The sequence below is a fragment of the Conger conger genome, chromosome 6 (assembly GCF_963514075.1).
Source record: "Conger conger chromosome 6, fConCon1.1, whole genome shotgun sequence".
Taxonomy (NCBI): domain Eukaryota; kingdom Metazoa; phylum Chordata; class Actinopteri; order Anguilliformes; family Congridae; genus Conger; species Conger conger.
In genome coordinates, this window is record NC_083765.1 from 38,689,632 (window position 1) to 38,707,513 (window position 17,882).

Genomic DNA, 17,882 nt, shown 5'->3' on the forward strand with positions numbered 1-17,882 from the left:
TTATAGAATCTGTGATTCATGTAAACAAAGTAGAATCCTGCTTCTTATTTGCCTTGTCTTTGTAGAGGCATGGATTTTAGTTCATTACATTACATTACATTACATTATTGGCATTTGGCAGACACTCTTATCCAGAGTGACGTACAGTTGGTTAGACTAAGCAGGAGACAGTCCTGCCCTGGAGCAGTGCAGGGTTAAGGGCCTTGCTCAAGGGCCCAACGGCTGTGCGGATCTTATTGTGACTACAACGGGATTAGAACCACTGACCTTGTGTGTCCCAGTCATTTACCTTAACCACTACACTTCAGGCCGCCCCAATGAGCTTCCAGACATAGAACCATCTTGCCCCTTACAGAACATCATATTTTTTCAAATAAAAAATATATTTCCCCAAACAACAGGTTTCACGATTATGAAACCACTGGCAGCAAAACATCTCAAAAACATCAACGACCCAGTACACTCAAAAGGTTCCAAAAGGAACCCTGTGATTTAAGCACAGGGTTCCTTTTGGAACCTTTTGAGTGTACTGGGTCGTTGATGTTTTTGAGATGTTTTGCTGCCAGTGGTTTCATAATCGTGAAACCTGTTGTTTGGGGAAATATATTTTTTATTTGAAATATGTAAGACTTAGCTGTAATTATTTGTTAGTTTACAGTATTTATTGTGCATTCATCAAGGGGGCCAATAATTCTGGAGCATACTGTACATTACATTTTTAAAACTGCAAAGATCAGGGAATGAAGTGCAGTAATTCCTTAGTCGGGGAAAGTATTGATAGAAAAAAAGTACAAAGTCAATTAACAACATGTCAACTACCCTATTGAACCTTAAACTAAGTTATGAAAAAGTAGACCTACTCTACTGAGCATTAAACTACATTATACGAGCAAGTGCAAAGGACCCCGGTTCTAAAAATAGAAAATAAGTTGCACCTAATCAAGTGTTAAAGCTAGTTTAAATTGCTAGAGAGGGTCCATATCCCCAGATCATCAACAGCATTCCTAACAAGTTGGCTGATGGAGTTGGTCTGGAATAAGCCTTGGGACCCATGTGCTCCATAGGAGATAGGGAGGGGGGCTGGTGCATGAGTGACAGGCCTCAGAAAAATGGTGACGGCAGCGTTTCTGTTGAGGCTGCAACTGCCTCTGCAACATCCTGCCGTTTATCCGTGAAAAACGTTGAGCCTGTGGTTTGAGGTTGGCTAAGGCTGTGGCCTGGTGGGTGCGTATGACAGGGCAGACCTAGATTAAATAATTATTAGAATTAGGTTAACCCTTTAGGCATCAGTAAAAATCATTCACTGACAGTTTCGTAAAAGAAACCATTGTCACCAACATTCGGAGCAAAATTTCATGAAAAATGTTTCATTTTCCTGAACAATGTAGGCCTGACGGAGAAGGTGGCACTCCTTGTGGACTAGGGTCAAATACGTGATTGTTTTGGATTCAGATACTTTTCTATGATTTACCGCACTGGTCTGGTGTATTGGAACCCGCTTTCTCACCAGCTTGGCCATGCTGGTTGACACGCTCATACCCAGCTAGACCAGCTTCATGACCAGCTTGACCATCTCAATTTTCCAAGCTGGCTCAGCTGGAGTTTACAGCAGGGCCACCTTCTGGTCCTTTTGGTCGACTGAATTGCACCAGGCATGATCAATCAAGCAGAGAAAAGTATGTGAATCCAAAACAATGACGTATTTGACCCAGGTCTGGCCCCTTGGCCTGGGGCCTGTCCTGGCCCTCACGGGGCCCATCTTCCCTGGGGTAGTAATTATGAGCAGCTGACTTGTGAGACATGCTTTCATTAACAGGGCCGATCGGTGTCTGCGATACCCCCACCCCCATGGGTGCTGCCATTCCCTGGACCGACCACAGAGATGGCTGGAGTCCATCCCTATCTACTGCTTGCGCTAAATATAACCCGCCCGAAAAAAGTGCACAACAAATACTCTTTCTGACTGGACCCAGTTCCGCTTCTTTCCTCCTCCCGTTCATATTTTATTGAAAGGGCAAAAATGAAATGAAACCATCCAGATAGTTTTGCTGAGATGTGAATATTTTTCGAGATTTGACGACTTTTTGGATACAGTTCATAATGGACCTCTATGGCTCTCATCTTTCATGCTCATAAATGTGCCGACGATTACATTAGGAAAACCTTTTAAATATACGGTCACGCACACCGAAGCACACAGCAATGGTGCGACACGTGGCTTGTTTTGATCAGTAAAGCGTGTATCTTCAGTGGAAACTTTTCGGTTTACTAACTTTCCAGCTTCAACACTACCTTTTTGGATGTAGCATTTTGACGTGAATGAATTGTCGAGTGCTCATTACAGTACTATCGGCTTCCGTCTTTCAGAATTTCAGAATAACTGTGCTGACAAATAACACAAAGAGCTCTATGGTGGGGGGTTGGGTGTTACACAAGGGTGTGCCCGATTAGCCATCTCAGAATTATCCGCTGGCCCGCTGTCTGGTTCTTGCACACTGACTGCTGACAGAGCAGCGTTTGCTTTTTGACTACTTGCTAAGTCATCACTGCCAATTATGACATGTTTCCTTAATGAATGCGATTGTGACACCACTTATGATGATAATGGCATCATTGCTAATGCTCCTCCCTTACTAGTGACATCCCCTGTTCTCAGATAATTACTAAGAAATAAAATATTGCGCCAATTAAGTTCCGGGCAGGGTTCCAATAAGAGAGAAGGGAGGAGTGCTCTGTCTTCATATACCAGCACCATCTAGTGTGACATATCAAAAGATCTAGATCCACTATGTTATCACAAAGGAAACCAGATCCAGTGTGCTGTTACAAAATGCCTAGATTCACTGTGACATAAAAAATGTCCAGATCCACTATGACATCACGAAGGAAACATAGTGGGATATTACAAAATGGCTAGATCCTCTCTGACATCGCAAAAGAGCCAGTATGACATCACAAAGCAGTGTAGTCCAGTGGTACTCCATGAAGAAGCCTTTTTGCAGTCAAGTGCAAGGCATGCCCACTGAATCCTTTCATCCTGTTAGCATGCTTGTGTTGTTTTGAATGTGGATGATTTCCACCATTCTCAGAAATAAAAGTACAATGGAGGTATTTTTTTATTCTTTAAGGAACACATTTACAAAATATACCCTGAAACTACAAAAATATATTTGGTTATGAATAACTTATTAGTAGTAAGTACCTTTTCCAAGCAAAGAAATATACAAAACATACAAAGAAATTAGGCTGTTCAGGGGAACAAATGTATGTTCCTATAAGGTACGACCTCAGCATTTGTACCTTTTAAGCCACTTGTTTTCACCGTTCTTTTCTGAGAGCCCTGCTGCCCGATTATGAATGCTGTGGATGGTTTTCCAGTCGTGGACCACGTACCGCTAACGCTATTGAGATCGATGGTGACGTTTCCCCGGCGAAGAGCTTGTTCGGACCGTCGGAATCGCACCCCGGCTCTCTGGGGTACGCCGCCTCTCCCACGGGGGTGCCCATTAGCATATGCGTCCCAATGTAGCGACAATTAGCAGCTTTATCTACGCGGCTGTGCTACGGGCCATTTATATCCATGACATTAAATGAAAGAAGGCTGTAAGTGGGCTAATTAAATACGCAGGGCTAACGCGCGCGAGGCGGCTAAAGCGCCCTGCTACAGTCATTACCAGGGAGAAGTCGTTGACCTTTCGGGATTTATGGAAGGTGGATCAAGCTCGGCTTGGATCTCTGGGGAAATGCTGTACGTTTCCCACAAAAACCCATGCTTCTCATCGGGCCTGGGTAAAAATGGTTTTGGATTCAAATACTTTTCTGTGCTTCGTTGATCTTGCCTGGTGCAATTGAACCAACCGACAGGACCAGAAGGCTGGGGTTTGCATAGAGTAATTGATAGCTTCCAATACACCAGACAAGCTCAGTAAAATTATTATTAGTATTTGAATCCAAAACAATTACGTATTTAACCTGCTTTTTCTCATCCTGTGACCTAATCCATACAGGGTGGCCCACATTGTCTTTTGTGGGTAGTAAATTATTAAAAATATAAATGTAAGTGATTAAAGTACATTTAAAAAATGTGTAACATGTTAAATGAATGACGAAGACAATGACGAAGAACGTGATCATGACTGAGATATTATTATTTTGAATTTTGTTCTGTGTTGGTTTATAATGGAAAAGGCCAGTTTACAGTTTACAGTTTATTTCTTCACTGCAGCCCACAGGACACACGCGGTTAGAAGCCTGTTGTCCAAAGGGCCGAGAGTTCCCCATCAGAACAGAGCAGCGCCCTTATCAACAAGCGCAGGTCTTGAGAAGGCTGTGGGTGTGATCTGGCGTTTTTTCTGATGGCTAAGTGAGCTTGGGGGTTAGGGGGGAGTCTTGTTTTTTTGTCTGTTTTATCTATTTTTATCAGCCATTCGGGTCACAGAGACATCGCCATTTCCACATTTTATGAGGCATTTCCAGCTTGGGAAAACTAAGGGCACTGTGTGCACGCTTAATTGTTTGGCGTATTATTTGTTTATTAAAATTTTTTCTCTGCTTGTGTTTCGTTTTTTTCCGCTAAAGATCTAGAAAACTTTCCCATGTGTCTTTTTTTTTCTTCTTTTCTTTTTAGCGACTAAGAATTTGTATATTTAAAGGGACGGTGTTTCATAATTCTGAGAGAATGCCTGGGCCGCTGCTTCGCTCTGCACGTATGAAATACATGATATTTACATGTAAAACAAGAGAAAACAAGATACATACATGATGGTTAGACAATGCAATATTAAGGTACGTTGAAGGATGCAAAATGGCAAGCCGAGACTGAGGTGTAGGGGTATGGAGGCGTGTGTGTGTGTGTGTGTGCGCGTGTGTGTAGGGGTATGGAGGTGTGTGTGTGTGTAGGGGTATGGAGGTGTGTGTGTGTGTGTGTGTGTGTGTAGGGGTATGGAGGTGTGTGTGTGTGTGTAGGTATGGAGGTGTGTGTGTGTGTGTGTGTGTGTGTGTAGGGGTATGGAGGTGTGTGTTTGTGTGTGTATAGGGGTATGGAGGTGTGTGTGTGTGTTTAGGGGTATGGAGGTGTGTGTGTGTGTGTAGGTATGGAGGTGTGTGTGTGTGTGTGTGTGTGTAGGGGTATGGAGGTGTGTGTTTGTGTGTGTATAGGGGTATGGAGGTGTGTGTGTGTGTGTGTGTGTAGCCTAGGAGCTGTGTGGGGGATTAGTGATAAGCGCTATTGAATAAATGGGCTTTGAAACAGGAGGTGAAAACAGGGAAGGAGTCAGAGGCTTGGATGGAAGGCGGTAGAGGCGGCTTTGGGAGTCAGTCAGCCTGACGCGCTAATCGCAAACCTGTGTAAAAACAACAGTGACAACAGAGTTATCTCCCCTTCAGGTAAAAAATAAAACAAAAAAGCCTGTAATTATCCTTATTAATGATGACGAGCACCTGTCTGCCACTAGGGAGGGAGTTATGGAGGGAGAGTGTTGTTAATTTGCCGGTGTTGGGACTGTGTTTTTCAGAGTGATTGCTGAGTAAATTAGTCGTAATTATCGCTGAGGTACAGGGTGGGTGGGGGGTCCTTCGAGGAGGGGCACTTCCTGTTTGTGGGCTGTGTTTGTATGGCTATCGCTTTAGTTTGGGTGGTAAAAGAAAGAAAGAGAAATAAAGAAAAGAGAAAGACAGAAGGAAATACAGAAAGGCCGATGTGAGTTTGAGAGTGTGCAAGCTGGCTGTAGAAGGGGCTGTAGTACTAGGCTGCAGGTACACGCTGCCCTGGTTCCGGCTCTTTCTCCTGGTGAGTAATGAGAGGGCTCTGGTGTCTAATGATGTCCCCCGCATGTCGTTAAGCCACTCACCAGGAGTAATTGCCCAAGTCATTAAAAGTTTGATGATTTTTCCCCGTCGGGCACGGCGCCTCCCGGCTTGGCCCCTTCTCCACGGCAACCTTCCCCCCCTCCCCCCCTCCCCCCGATGGCTTGGGCCACTACACACACCCCCTTCTTTTTCCCCGGGGAGCAACGGAACACCCCTCATCTCCCCACCCCCACTTCCCCATCCTCCTCTTTCTCCTTTCCTATCCCAGCTTCCCTCTTCCTGGATCAGTGTGGTCATGCAGTCTTTTACTCTGAGATGTTGGGATGGACGATTTCAATTCAATTCAATTTTATTTGTGTAGCGCTTTTCACAGAAGGCTGTCTCAAAGACGCTTTACAGAGTAACCGAAGGAAATACCAGCCCTAAGCCCGCCAACAGCACACGAGGTAAATGACTCCCTACTGGGGAGATAAACCTTCAGTAGCGAGTAAAGAAACTCCCTGATGGGCAGAAGTCTTGAGAGGAACGGGGCTCTAGGGGAGTGCCCATGCTCCACTGGCCTGTAGGTTGAATAGGGGCGGGGAGGGTAGGGGAGAGGGGAGGAGATTGGGGTGAAGTTTGGGGATGGAGGTGGGGTTAGGAGACGAGGGGAGGGTGGGATTGCGGCCTTTTTGGTGTCAGCTGTTTGCGTGCCCGTAATGAATTAGTGTTAAGAGTCACAGTGGAGGTCTTGTTTTTGTGGAGGGACTGAAGTGAACTGTTTCAAAGAAGTGACAATAAGGTGATTTAGCCATTCAGCTCAGCCGAGAGAATGTTCCGGAGCCGTGCTTTAGCTAATGACGCTGATTAAGGAGCAGAAATGAAAACATTACACAGGGCATGCATGACACAATGGATCTATGAATAGTAAAAAAAAGAGGATTTTTCTCAAGCATCTACCCATTAGAAAGCCATTAAACGACAGGTAGGCACTAAAATACTAAATGAATATGGAAATCAGTCTTTATAACTTAGTTGAACACTATAAATATAACATTTTCTGTTCTTCGGCCTTCTGCACATTAGCACTAAAACCCATTTTGAATATTGCTTTGGCCCCTTACAACCGTCAAATCTACACTATCAAGGGTTTTGAAAACGCTTCAGTTGAAAACACCGTGGATGTAGGATCGTACTAGACTAGAGTCCACTTCCGTGTACGAGGCCTTAGTCAGAGTTTGGGGAGTGTTGTTAGACCTAAGTGTGTCAGAGTGCTGATCTAGGATCAGTCTGGTAGTTTAGCTCATAATGGATAAGGTTAGGACATACTGGTTAGGAAGCATACTGGCCCTGGAGTGCATTTTAAATGGATTAAAATGTGTAGTGGAAGAGATGTCTTGTTTGGTGCATTTGAGGAATGGGCAGGTACGATGGAACTGAAGGCAACAGTTGTGTAACAGTTCACATGCATTGTCATAACTGATTCCAGCTCCTTGTCAGGACCAATTTAAGAATATTCCTAACACTGAGTTTTGGAATGGCTAATTTGTTGAACTTTCCAAGCTTTCCTGACTGAAGGGGGAAAATGTGAATAAAATCCAAATGTTTTAACCGGAATAACAGAACTGCATGGCGTTGTAAAACAGCTTCTGCGATATTCATCCTATTGTAAAAAGTAACATTCTGGGGACATCCAAGACACTGTAAAAATAGCTCTGGGAACAAGTGATTGCTAGCTGGTGACTGAAAGCACTGTGGGACAGAACGGGGTACGTCCAGGCCCCCCGGGGCCCCGTGGGTATGGACTAGGGCGAGTCTCGATTCCGCCTGCGCTTCCTCCGAAATTGCAGAGCTAATCCGGTCGGACAGGAAACCAGAGACGTCCGCCCGGCCCCTCTGTCTTTCAGCCTGTCAGAACCAGAGCCAGGGCCGGAGCCGGCCAGCTGGGCCTCCCCCTCTTCACACCTCCCCCCCCAAATCACTGTTCTTATTAACCTTCCTGTCACTTCCCCGGTGCCCGGTCTGTCGCGTTGCCGCGTCCCCCCCCCCGGGGCACCCCTCGGGAGCCCTATCTGAGTTTGATTAAGTCCGTGACTGACAGGTCGGCCCCTTGTCACTCTCGGGAGAAATACATCACGTCTGTGTTTCTCCGCCCGCCGGGGTCCGCCGTCCACCCCCCCGAAACCCCGTCTGCTGGAGACGAGGCAAGGTCTCCTCCAACGGAGTCCACGTCACCTGTCCACATCTTACTCCGTCAACCCCCCCCCCCCACCACCCGCCAACTCCCGACCTCCACGAAACAAGTACTTCAGCTGCTCTTGGACACAATTCCGTGCTGTAACAAGAGTATTTGCATATCTCTCGTTAGTCCCCGCTCACTATTTTAACGATTTTTGGATTCCAAGCATTTACCCATTAGAAAGCCATTAAAAGACCGGTTGGCAGTTAAATGAATGTAAAAATGTGTGTATGTAACTGTAGAACACAGTTGCACAACATAAAATAGCATAACATTTTCTGCTCTTTGTTAGGCCTGGTACACATTAGCACTAAAGCCCATTTCGAAAACCTTCTTCATACCTTCGAATCTCCTCATAACCGTCAGATCCAGGTTATCAGGGGTTTCGAAAACGTTTCAGTTAAAAACACCTCGGGAGGTAGGGCCGAAAACATGAAACAAGTGCAAGTACCATGGCTGCTCTTGGAGGCTATTCTTGCTGTAACAAGAATATTTGCATATCTCTCGTTAGTCCCCGCTCAGTGTTTGAGCTTTCTGGATTCCAAGCCGTTGCCCTCTCGTGCGCAAAGGGTATCGGATCGTCGCAGGAAATGAGAAGGCAGGAGAATGGGGGGAAGAAGAACAGAGGACAAATATAAGAGTTGGAGTACACCTGCTCATTTATTACCATGGGGAAGGTAACAGGTGAAAGGTCTGGCTGCTTTTAAATGAGTGAAAGAGTGTTCTGAATTTGTCCAATGTACTCTCTCTGAAGCGGTGAACAGAATAATTGAGTATGTATAAGTTTATGTGCAATAATGTTTCAGAGTGGTGATAAAGGAAATCTTCTTATATTGAGTAAAATATATTCAAATTGCTGGCTTAATAGAGGTAGAGCCAGAGCCCAGAGTGTTACAGAATAGTCCTGTCTAATGCCCCACACACTCTAGTACACAGCATAGTTTTATTCAGTTTTTTTTATTGGTTGTTGTCAGTAAATAAGGGGACATTTTGTTTCAAAAGAAGCCACAGATGACTGATAGTGAAACTCCAGTCAAACCAGGAGGTGAGCCGCAAGCCGGCCCGGCCTGCAAGGCTATGGAGGCTTCAGGGTCATCTCTCAGCTCGAATGGAAACACACGCAACCCACGCAACCCGTCTTATGGTCTGTGGTGCCTCTCAGCGCCCACCCCCTCCTTTCCTCTCCTCTCCCCTCTGCCAGCTGTGCTCTCTTCTTCTCTTCACCCCTCCGCTACTCCCTCTCTTGTCCTCTCAGCCTTTCTCTTCTTTTCTCCTTGTCCTCCTTTCCTTTCTCGTCTTCCTATATCCATTAGCACTCATCTCTCTTCGTTCTCCCTTCATTCTCTCTCTCTCTCTCTCTCTCTCTCTCACTCTCACTCTCACTCGCTCTCTCTCCTGACTCTCTTTCTGGGGTTGGCAGGTGTGCACTTAGCAGATGCCGGTCAGAAAACAGGGGGAGGGGACTCAGACATAGGAACATCTCAATCATTTCACAGGGGGGTGGGTGGGGGGATGACAGGGGTGTACCTGCTAAACACTGCGATCTCAACGTAATGCAGAAATGTCTGATTACTAATAATAATAATATCTCACAGGAAGCTAAAGACAGGAACAGAATAGGAAATTCCCAGGGTTGGGGAGGCCTACATGCATATTATTTGTTTTGGGGCTTTTCTTATCATAGTGGAGCTTTTGATTTGTGTTCCATACTCATTCACAATTAAAATTTTAGTAGTATGCAGTATATTTTATAGGTTTGCGATGTGATAATACTGTGTTTCCTTTATGTATGAATCTGTCCTACATGGACATCAACATTGTTTTGGGACTTACAGTAAGTAAGAGCACTGGGCGAGATGGCAAAACTGTTTTACAGTTTGAAAATGGACGTAGCTGACTGTGGGTAGCTACAGAAATCGATGTCCCTTTCTGCTTCCTGTATAAAACGACTTTGTGGGAAACTGCTATACGAATAAAAATCAAATAGACGTGAACTGAATCAGGCGTTATCGCGAGGATAGAACTGCAGGGAGACCAGTTCTCATGGATAAGATCTGGGACCACTGTATGACAATATGAGAAGAGACCCACAGTATGCATTAACGCTACTGTAGTCGTTTCTGCCCATTTCTGTTGCTCTGAAGGCTGGTGTTGATGGAAGAGCATTGCAGGGGGAATGCAGTGATGGAGAGCTGTACCTTTTCTGTTTCCAAGTTTGGTTACTCTGTTTTTGGAGTACTCCCCACAAATATGCATAGCCCTAAAAAAACCATTTTCAGAGATGAGATCTATTTCTGCCCCCATTGAAAGTACGAAAGCCATCTGAGAAGAAAAGTCCTGCCGTTCGTTTCTTCTTGCACTCACTAACTCAACCAGCTTTCACTGATTTCACTAATTAGTTTGATCTCCTGGCTGAATAATTTTGTCAATTTGCAAATCCAGGTGATCGGATCAAAATACTGGGGTTTACTTTCTGGACCAGGATCTTTCACCTCTGAATGTGACCGTAGGGCACCATGTGTTTTAATGGTGGTGGCCTGTAGACTTGTGGCTGAGCTATATGTCTGGGACCCGGAAGGTTGGTGGTTCAAGCCCCAGTGTAGTCAATAAGATCTTTGCAGCTGTTGGGCCCAAGGCCTTTAACCCCACATTGCTCCGAGGGTGATTGTCCCCTGCTTAGTCTAATTAACTGTAAATTTGCTTTGGATAAAAGCATCAGCTAAATAATCGTAATATAATGTAATTACATCCCCCTCCTCAGGATGCTCACCTTGTTTCTTCTCCTTGTCTGTTCAGGTTACCTTCACGAAGAGGAAGTTTGGCCTAATGAAGAAAGCGTATGAGTTGAGCGTGCTCTGCGACTGCGAAATAGCGCTGATCATCTTCAACAGCTCAAACAAACTGTTTCAGTACGCCAGCACAGACATGGACAAGGTCCTGCTCAAATACACAGAGTACAACGAGCCCCACGAGAGCAGAACCAACTCGGACATCGTGGAGGTAAGAGGCCTGAAATTCACGGAGGAACTGACGCGGTTCAGAGCCCTGCTTTTCTGGTATTCCTCTCCAGAGCAACGAATCACCGTTGAGATTTTTCTTTTGAGTCACTGCTTGTTTCAAGCCAGTGATGTGTACTAAATGTGGGCCTAACAATTGCTCTTGTAATGTACAGGGATTTAATGATCCCGTAGAAACGCGATAAAGTTGTTCACACACCAGAACAAATAGATCACCGGTTGATTTCTCTCCATGGAAATTGCATGGAAATAGGCCTGTTAGTCTAGTTGGGAGTTGTTCTCTTGTTGGCTTGTTCTCTGTTGCCAGTACTCAGATACCACCCAGTCGCGTCTGCAGCTGTAGATAAGTTTTAGCTGGGTTGGTCCAGCAACTGAAGGAAATGAATATCTATTGCCTCTCAAGTCAGTGCTTGGTTGTTGTCCCTGGAACCTAAAAACAACCCGTATGAACATGATGCACCTCACGTGCAGACTCTGGTGGCTTTAGACCTCCATCTTAAATTCACAGATCATACTGTATTTTTTTTCCCTGTCAGCCCGAACGTTGACTTTGTGATTGCTGTCAAAAATGATCATTTAAAAAAATTCTGGTGGACAAGATTTTACAGATGACAATTGAAATAATTGCTCTTTAGCACAATTATCTTTAATTATAATTAATTATATTATGTGATTATTGTAATTATAATTAATAATACTTATATAATATTATTATATATACAGTACTGTAAATTTCTTTCAAATACTTTTTTCATCTTAGATGTTTTTTGTTTTGTTTTCTTCTTTAGAGTGTCAGTAGCTAAGAACACGTACTATTAGACCACATTTCCGATAAGAACCTGATCAAACTTGTCTTAGATTACCTGTAGAGCCAGAAGCAAGCAAGACAGACATGGTCTGCTGAAGAACTGTGGCAAGTTGGCTAATATGTTTAGGAAAACAAACAGGGCAGTGTACGTAAGAGAATTGATTCAATTTTAAAGCCGAAGGGTGTTATATTGATTTGATCTAGTTTTTAACTATTCACTGCTCTTTATAGTAAACATAACTACATTTAGAAAACTGTTCATTTCATTATTTTTCACATAAAAATTTTGCACATTACTGTGTCTCCAGTAAAAAAAATGAGGCAGTCTCTTTTACCAATTAGCCTTGCAGCAAAGCGGCTAAAGTTTCATTGGTAAGCGCCAGGCCTGAGAGTGTATGTCTATGGCAGGGGTATGTCTGTGTATTGGACTTAACCAGAGGCTTGCGTCAGAGGACACCGTCCCTTGAATGCGCATCTTTTACCACCCGGGCCGACACCATCGCTGAAAGGCAGGCGGCGGGAGGTTGGAACGGCTGGGATCCAAGCACTCCTCGCTGACGCATTCGAGCCTGTTCAGAACCGGCCGCTCGCCCCTTTTCTCCAAGCGAGTGGCACTTCGCTTCTGACTTAATGAAAAGCAAACACGTCGGTGCCAAGTCTGGAGATAATAACAGCGACAATGAACGGGGTTTATTTCTCTACCGAAAGCCAGTAAGTAGACAGAGACGGGCTCTGTGTTTGAGTTTGACTCGGGTGTTTTTTCTTTCAGGCAGCTGTCTCTTGCTTTTCTTCCCAGGTCCTCAGCAGCACTAGGTTTTGTAAAGTAAACGTGTTGTCGTTGGCGACTGAGTTGCGCTTTGTTATGATACGTTTCTGTGTGTTGGAATAGCTCTGTGTGAGAATCCTGGGGACCCATGCGCTCAGTAGAAGTTTGTGTTTTCTCTGAGAGGATGAAATGAATAAAGAGCGTAACGGCAGTGAAGAGACTCCAGCTGTCCGGGGGGAAGCTGTGATGTATCTTTAATTCATGCTGACTGTACCCTGCTGCCACATTACCTGCTCGACGGAGCCGCTAAACCGCTAACAACAGCCCACGGGCCCCTGGCCTCTTCCATCAGGGGCCTTCTTTCTCTCTCTATCTCCCTCTCTATCACTCTCCCCCTCTCTCTCTCTCACTCTCTTTCCCCTCCTATCTCTCTGTCTCCCCCTCTCTCTCACTCTTTCTTTCTCTCATTCCTCCCTCTCTTTCCCTGCCTTTCTCTTCATTTTCCCCTTTTCTTCACCTTTTTCTTTTGCCGTCTTAGCTGCCTTTCCCTCTCCCTCTTTCACACTCCCTCGATGCTTCTGTTTTTCTTTCCTCGCACTTTGTTATCGCTCTCCTTCCCTCAGACACTCTCCCCACTTTCGCTCTCTTCTCTCTCCCTCCATTTGTGCTCTCCTTTATTCCTCACCCCCGTCTCTTCTCTCTCTCTCTCTCTCTCTCTCTCTCTCTTTCTCGCTCTCTCTCATCTGCATTAAAAATGGATATCCCCATCCTCAACATCTTACTCGACTTTGCATGAAAGCGAAGGCTGCACTTGTTTTCAGGAGAGAACCGGGAGGCCATTCCGGCTCGTCCCAGAGCCCCAGTCTCATCTTTTACAGCAGGCTGTTAGTTGTGCTTCCCCTCCCTTGACTGAGCATAGAGAGGACGGCCTCAACAGTTCGCTCACACAGGGAAGATTTTGCTTGGTGAGAGCTGTCTGGGTTTTGGTGGGCGGGTAGGGGCAGGGTCCCCCACTGCACATTTCTTAGAGGATGTGCATTTCTTAGGGGGTTTGTGTGCTTGCAGGAGTGAAACAAAATGGCGCCTCGGTAGAGTTTCCTCCCTGGGAGGGGGTGGATTGCACGGTCTGAAGCGTCAGGTCCCACAGAACCCCCCAGGCCTCTGGGACCGGCTCCACTTAACAAGTCAGGAAGCAGAGCAGAATTAATACAGCCCTAACTCTGCTACAGATACCAGCATATAGCCATACCACTGGCCGGTAATCATCATTACCATTTAAGATGAAGACTGCGATAATCAAACTAGTGCCACTCTCAGTGTCGCTAATAGCAATAATACTTGAGATGATGCTAATGCCCGTCCTCCTCATCATCAGCACAGTAATTAGGAGGAAGGATCTATAGAATCACTTGCTAGTTGCAGACCTGGGTCAAATATGTAACTGTTTTGAATTGAAATACTTTCCTACGCTTTACTGAGCTTGTCTGGTGTATTGGAACCAATGGTATATTTTCAAAAAGTCCCAAGCCCCATCTTCTGGTCCTCTTTTGGTTGGCTCAATTGCTCCAAGCAAGATCAATCGAGCACAGAAAAGGTATTCAAATGAAACACAACACAGGTTTAATTAGTCGGGAGCAGTGGGGAGCACGGCTCAGGGGAGCTGCATCTGTTTGGCACGTCCGAGCTTCCTGTTCGAATGTAGTCCCGCCGTTTGAGCGAGGCTTCTCCACGTCTGTAAAGAACACGCTCTCTATGAGACGACGCGACGAATGGATTCTCCTGTAGCCTCGTGATGCGGAAAGAGATTACCTGCGGATGAGAGCGCTGATTCGCCATCGCACGGCGCCATTACGAACAGAGTCGCTTCTCAAACAGAGTCACTCCAAATGGGCTGTATTGTAAAGACCCCTCCGACTGGTCTACAGTCTGTACCGAAGCCGAAGAGATTCTCTGACTGGTTTACCACAACCACAATTAGAGAGTGACCCTAAAGCTAGATACAGTGAGGTCCATAAGTATTCGGACAAGGACGCCATTTTAGAGGGCTGTAATTCTTACACGGCACCCTCGGTATCTATGTATAAGTTCAAATTTAAATTAATTTGAGGGTATTTACATCCGTATAGAATGAATTGTGTAGGAATTACAGCCCTTTAAAATTGTGTTATGGTCCAAATACTTTTAATAATTTTATTATTGAATTAACTTCCCTGTCTGGGTTGTAAGCACTACCTGCAATGTTTTGATAATAGCATTGTAATGATTGAGCACTGTATAATGATAGTTATTTGTTTTTAATGTTATGTAGTTTTCGTTAAAGTGCATGAAGAATTGAACACACCTTTCCCTTAATGGCAAAAGAGCAGACCCATCACCAAATGGATGCATTAGGCTCTGAAATTTGGTTTAACATTTATTTTAATTTGCTCAAATTAACAATTTTTTTTTATTGCCAGCACATTTCACATAATAACATGAACAGCAACATCATTTTAATACAGAGGCATTATTAAGACAGAACTTTTCAGCCACAGAAGGCCGGTGTAAAAGCTTCTAACAATCAAGTAATGTTTCCATGAATCGACCGAGAAAGTTTCACTGACATTTATAAACAGGGAAACTGAACAGGTACAGTGCACTGTTGATAATGCATTCATGAGTCATTTCTGGCTCAGCTCTTTCCTATTTGCGGGCTCCACCACAACAGATAACTACATTTCACTGCTGTTTGGTCGAAATGTAAAAGTTAATGATGATGTTAATGCACAAGGAATCACCTTTTATACATTATTCTATGTATATATAACTAAAACAAAAATGAAATTATGTTGGTGCTTTTTTGGACAGGCAATTTTCTTATTCTTTAGATTTTCTAAATGTTTCCATAGGCTAGTTTTTTACTACTTTGTTGTATTACTTACGATAATAACGTTGGTACTGTTTGTGTATCCGTGTATGAGAGAAATGGAGCGAGAAGTTGTATGTTTGTGTTTATGTGTATGGTAGGTGTCTGATAGAGAGTGTATATACAGTATGTGTGTGGTTCTGTGCATATACTGTCCGCATGGTGTATAATGCCACAGTGAAATGTTTCTCAGTGAAATGTTGTGTGCCTGTCTCGTTGTTAGCGTGATTGATGGAGCCCTACGGCCTCGTTCTCCTGCAGTCTGAGCCAACGCCGGCGCGCCCGGTGACCGAGGGAGCGAGGGAGCGAACGAACGGAGGGGGTGAAATAAATCGGACTCTCTCCTGTGAGAACGAGCCCCGCGCGGATACACTCACCCGAGTAAAAAAATAGAATCAAAACGGATTGTGTCTATTCCGCATCTCTGCGAAACAATACGCGAGGCCCACCCCCACAGACCTCGGACCCTCACGGACATGCAGACGCTCAGAGCGGAGCAGCAGGCAGCCCCGGCTCCGGCTCCCCGCTAGAAGCCCACTGAAAGGCTGCCTTCCCGCTCCGCGGTGCCATCTGTGGATGAAGGCCTGACCGTGGGGGTGGGGGGAGAGTGGCTGTGTTCTTCACAGATGGACGCCTCCTGCCTCAGGCACGGTTATGATAAGCAGAGCAGGACCGCGGACTTTGTCTTGGTTTTGGCTGGTGGTCGAATGGGGGGTCTGGTGCCCTCGACTGAAACCAACTGTATAAATGCCCACATGCATCAGCGTATCTATAACGCCCAACCCTGCGTCAGAATAGTCCCTATCCCTGCCCCCAGAGCGCCCCAGAGCGCCCCAGAGCCAAATGGTCAGCTCTCTGCGCTCACATTTAGCAACGTCATCTGATAATTACGTAAAAACTTACATCCTGTCACATGGGAAAACCGTTTTACAAACAGCTCATACAATGTGCATACTGGCACCGATATTGCAGTTGTTTTACTTGAATCAGTATGGAACACAAATCAAAAGCTCCTGGATGATATGAAAAGCTTGAAAATGAAAAATAAGTCAAATAAGAAAAATATGCCTTTAATTTGGGATGGATAGGGAGGGAAGGAGTGAGGCAGACAGAATGATGGAGGGTGGGATGGAAGCAGTAGGGGAGGAGTGCTTGCTATCTAGTTTGGGTGGCAGGTACGCTGCTGAGATGAAAATGCCTGCAGCCTCATTCTGTGGAACTGCAGATCAGTGAACACTTCTGTCAGTGCCTTCCCCATTCAGAGGCTCGGCTGTGATACAGGGGCGTAGAAAATACCCAGGTCAAGAGGCTTTCATTGGTTCATTTTTAAAGATGCATTTTATGTGTCAGATGCGTACATATGCTTCTCGATTAATTTAATTCAATTCAGTTAAATGTTATTTGTATAGCCCTTTTAGACTCATATCAGAAAGAGGGTAGAAAGGAGAAGAAACTGTGTGGAAGGTCAGTTTAGGTCTGGATCATAGTGCCGCCTATCTCCAAAATGTAGTAGCAAATTCGGAACCATATTGGTGATCACAATGACCTGTAACTCAGGGTTGCCATAGTGACAGTAAGGCAAATAAGCACACATTACAACAGTAGCATGCAGAAGAGCATCTCTGAACACACAGTGTGGCAAACCTCTAAGTGGATAGGCTGCAGCAGCAGAAAACCGAGTGTAGTTTACATTTGATAAAATCAGTGAAAAATAAGATTTATTTTTGTTTGTCAAAAATGTACAGTTATATTATTAATAATGTAATAATAATAGATATATTATTGTAATTTTGAACCATTTATTTTGTTTTCACATAAAGAAGGTTCAAAGAGAATTATTAACAAAATCAGTGCTCAGGTATGTCCATAAAAGGACATCCCGAATGGTCAACATTGTACAACCTCGAGAAAAAAAAGCCTCCAGTACATTTCTGCAAGCCAGAATCAGAACATGGAATCAGACCAGCGTCTGTCTTTAATGAATGCAAATTAGACACATCTGCTGCCACCACCAAGCTGTCCAGACTGTTCAATTAGTGTGTGATTGATCAATTATTCTCCTCAGAATAACCTGAGAGAAGCAGCAAGGAGAGGGGCCTTTCTGAAGCCTGAGCTGCCTTCCCGGGAGGAGCCATTTTCCCTGGCAGAAAGCTTTCCCTTGTCTTGTTAAAAATGTAATGTTGCAAAAAAGCTTTAATGTCTCAGGGCAGGTAGCCAGCTGATATGTTCAGATCTAAAATGACTGAAGAATTGGCCGGAACAAGCCCTGCTGTAGATAATGACTGCGAAAAAATACAAAAGTCTAAATTATGTTTCAGAATTTTCCTCTTTGGCTATATTTTTTCACTTGCACTTGCACG

The 17,882-nt window shown here is 44.7% G+C and overlaps 1 protein-coding gene across 7 annotated transcripts in view; it reads left to right on the forward strand.

The window, feature by feature from the left end:
- Positions 1 to 17,882, forward strand: part of LOC133131639 (myocyte-specific enhancer factor 2A-like) — a 117,558-nt gene that overhangs the window by 50,783 nt on the left and 48,893 nt on the right. For all 7 annotated transcript variants that reach the window (XM_061247019.1, XM_061247018.1, XM_061247021.1 and 4 more), the window contains exon 4: positions 10,823 to 11,026. In XM_061247019.1, the coding sequence (XP_061103003.1) occupies positions 10,823 to 11,026 (204 nt within the window). The remainder of the gene's footprint in view (positions 1 to 10,822; positions 11,027 to 17,882) is intronic.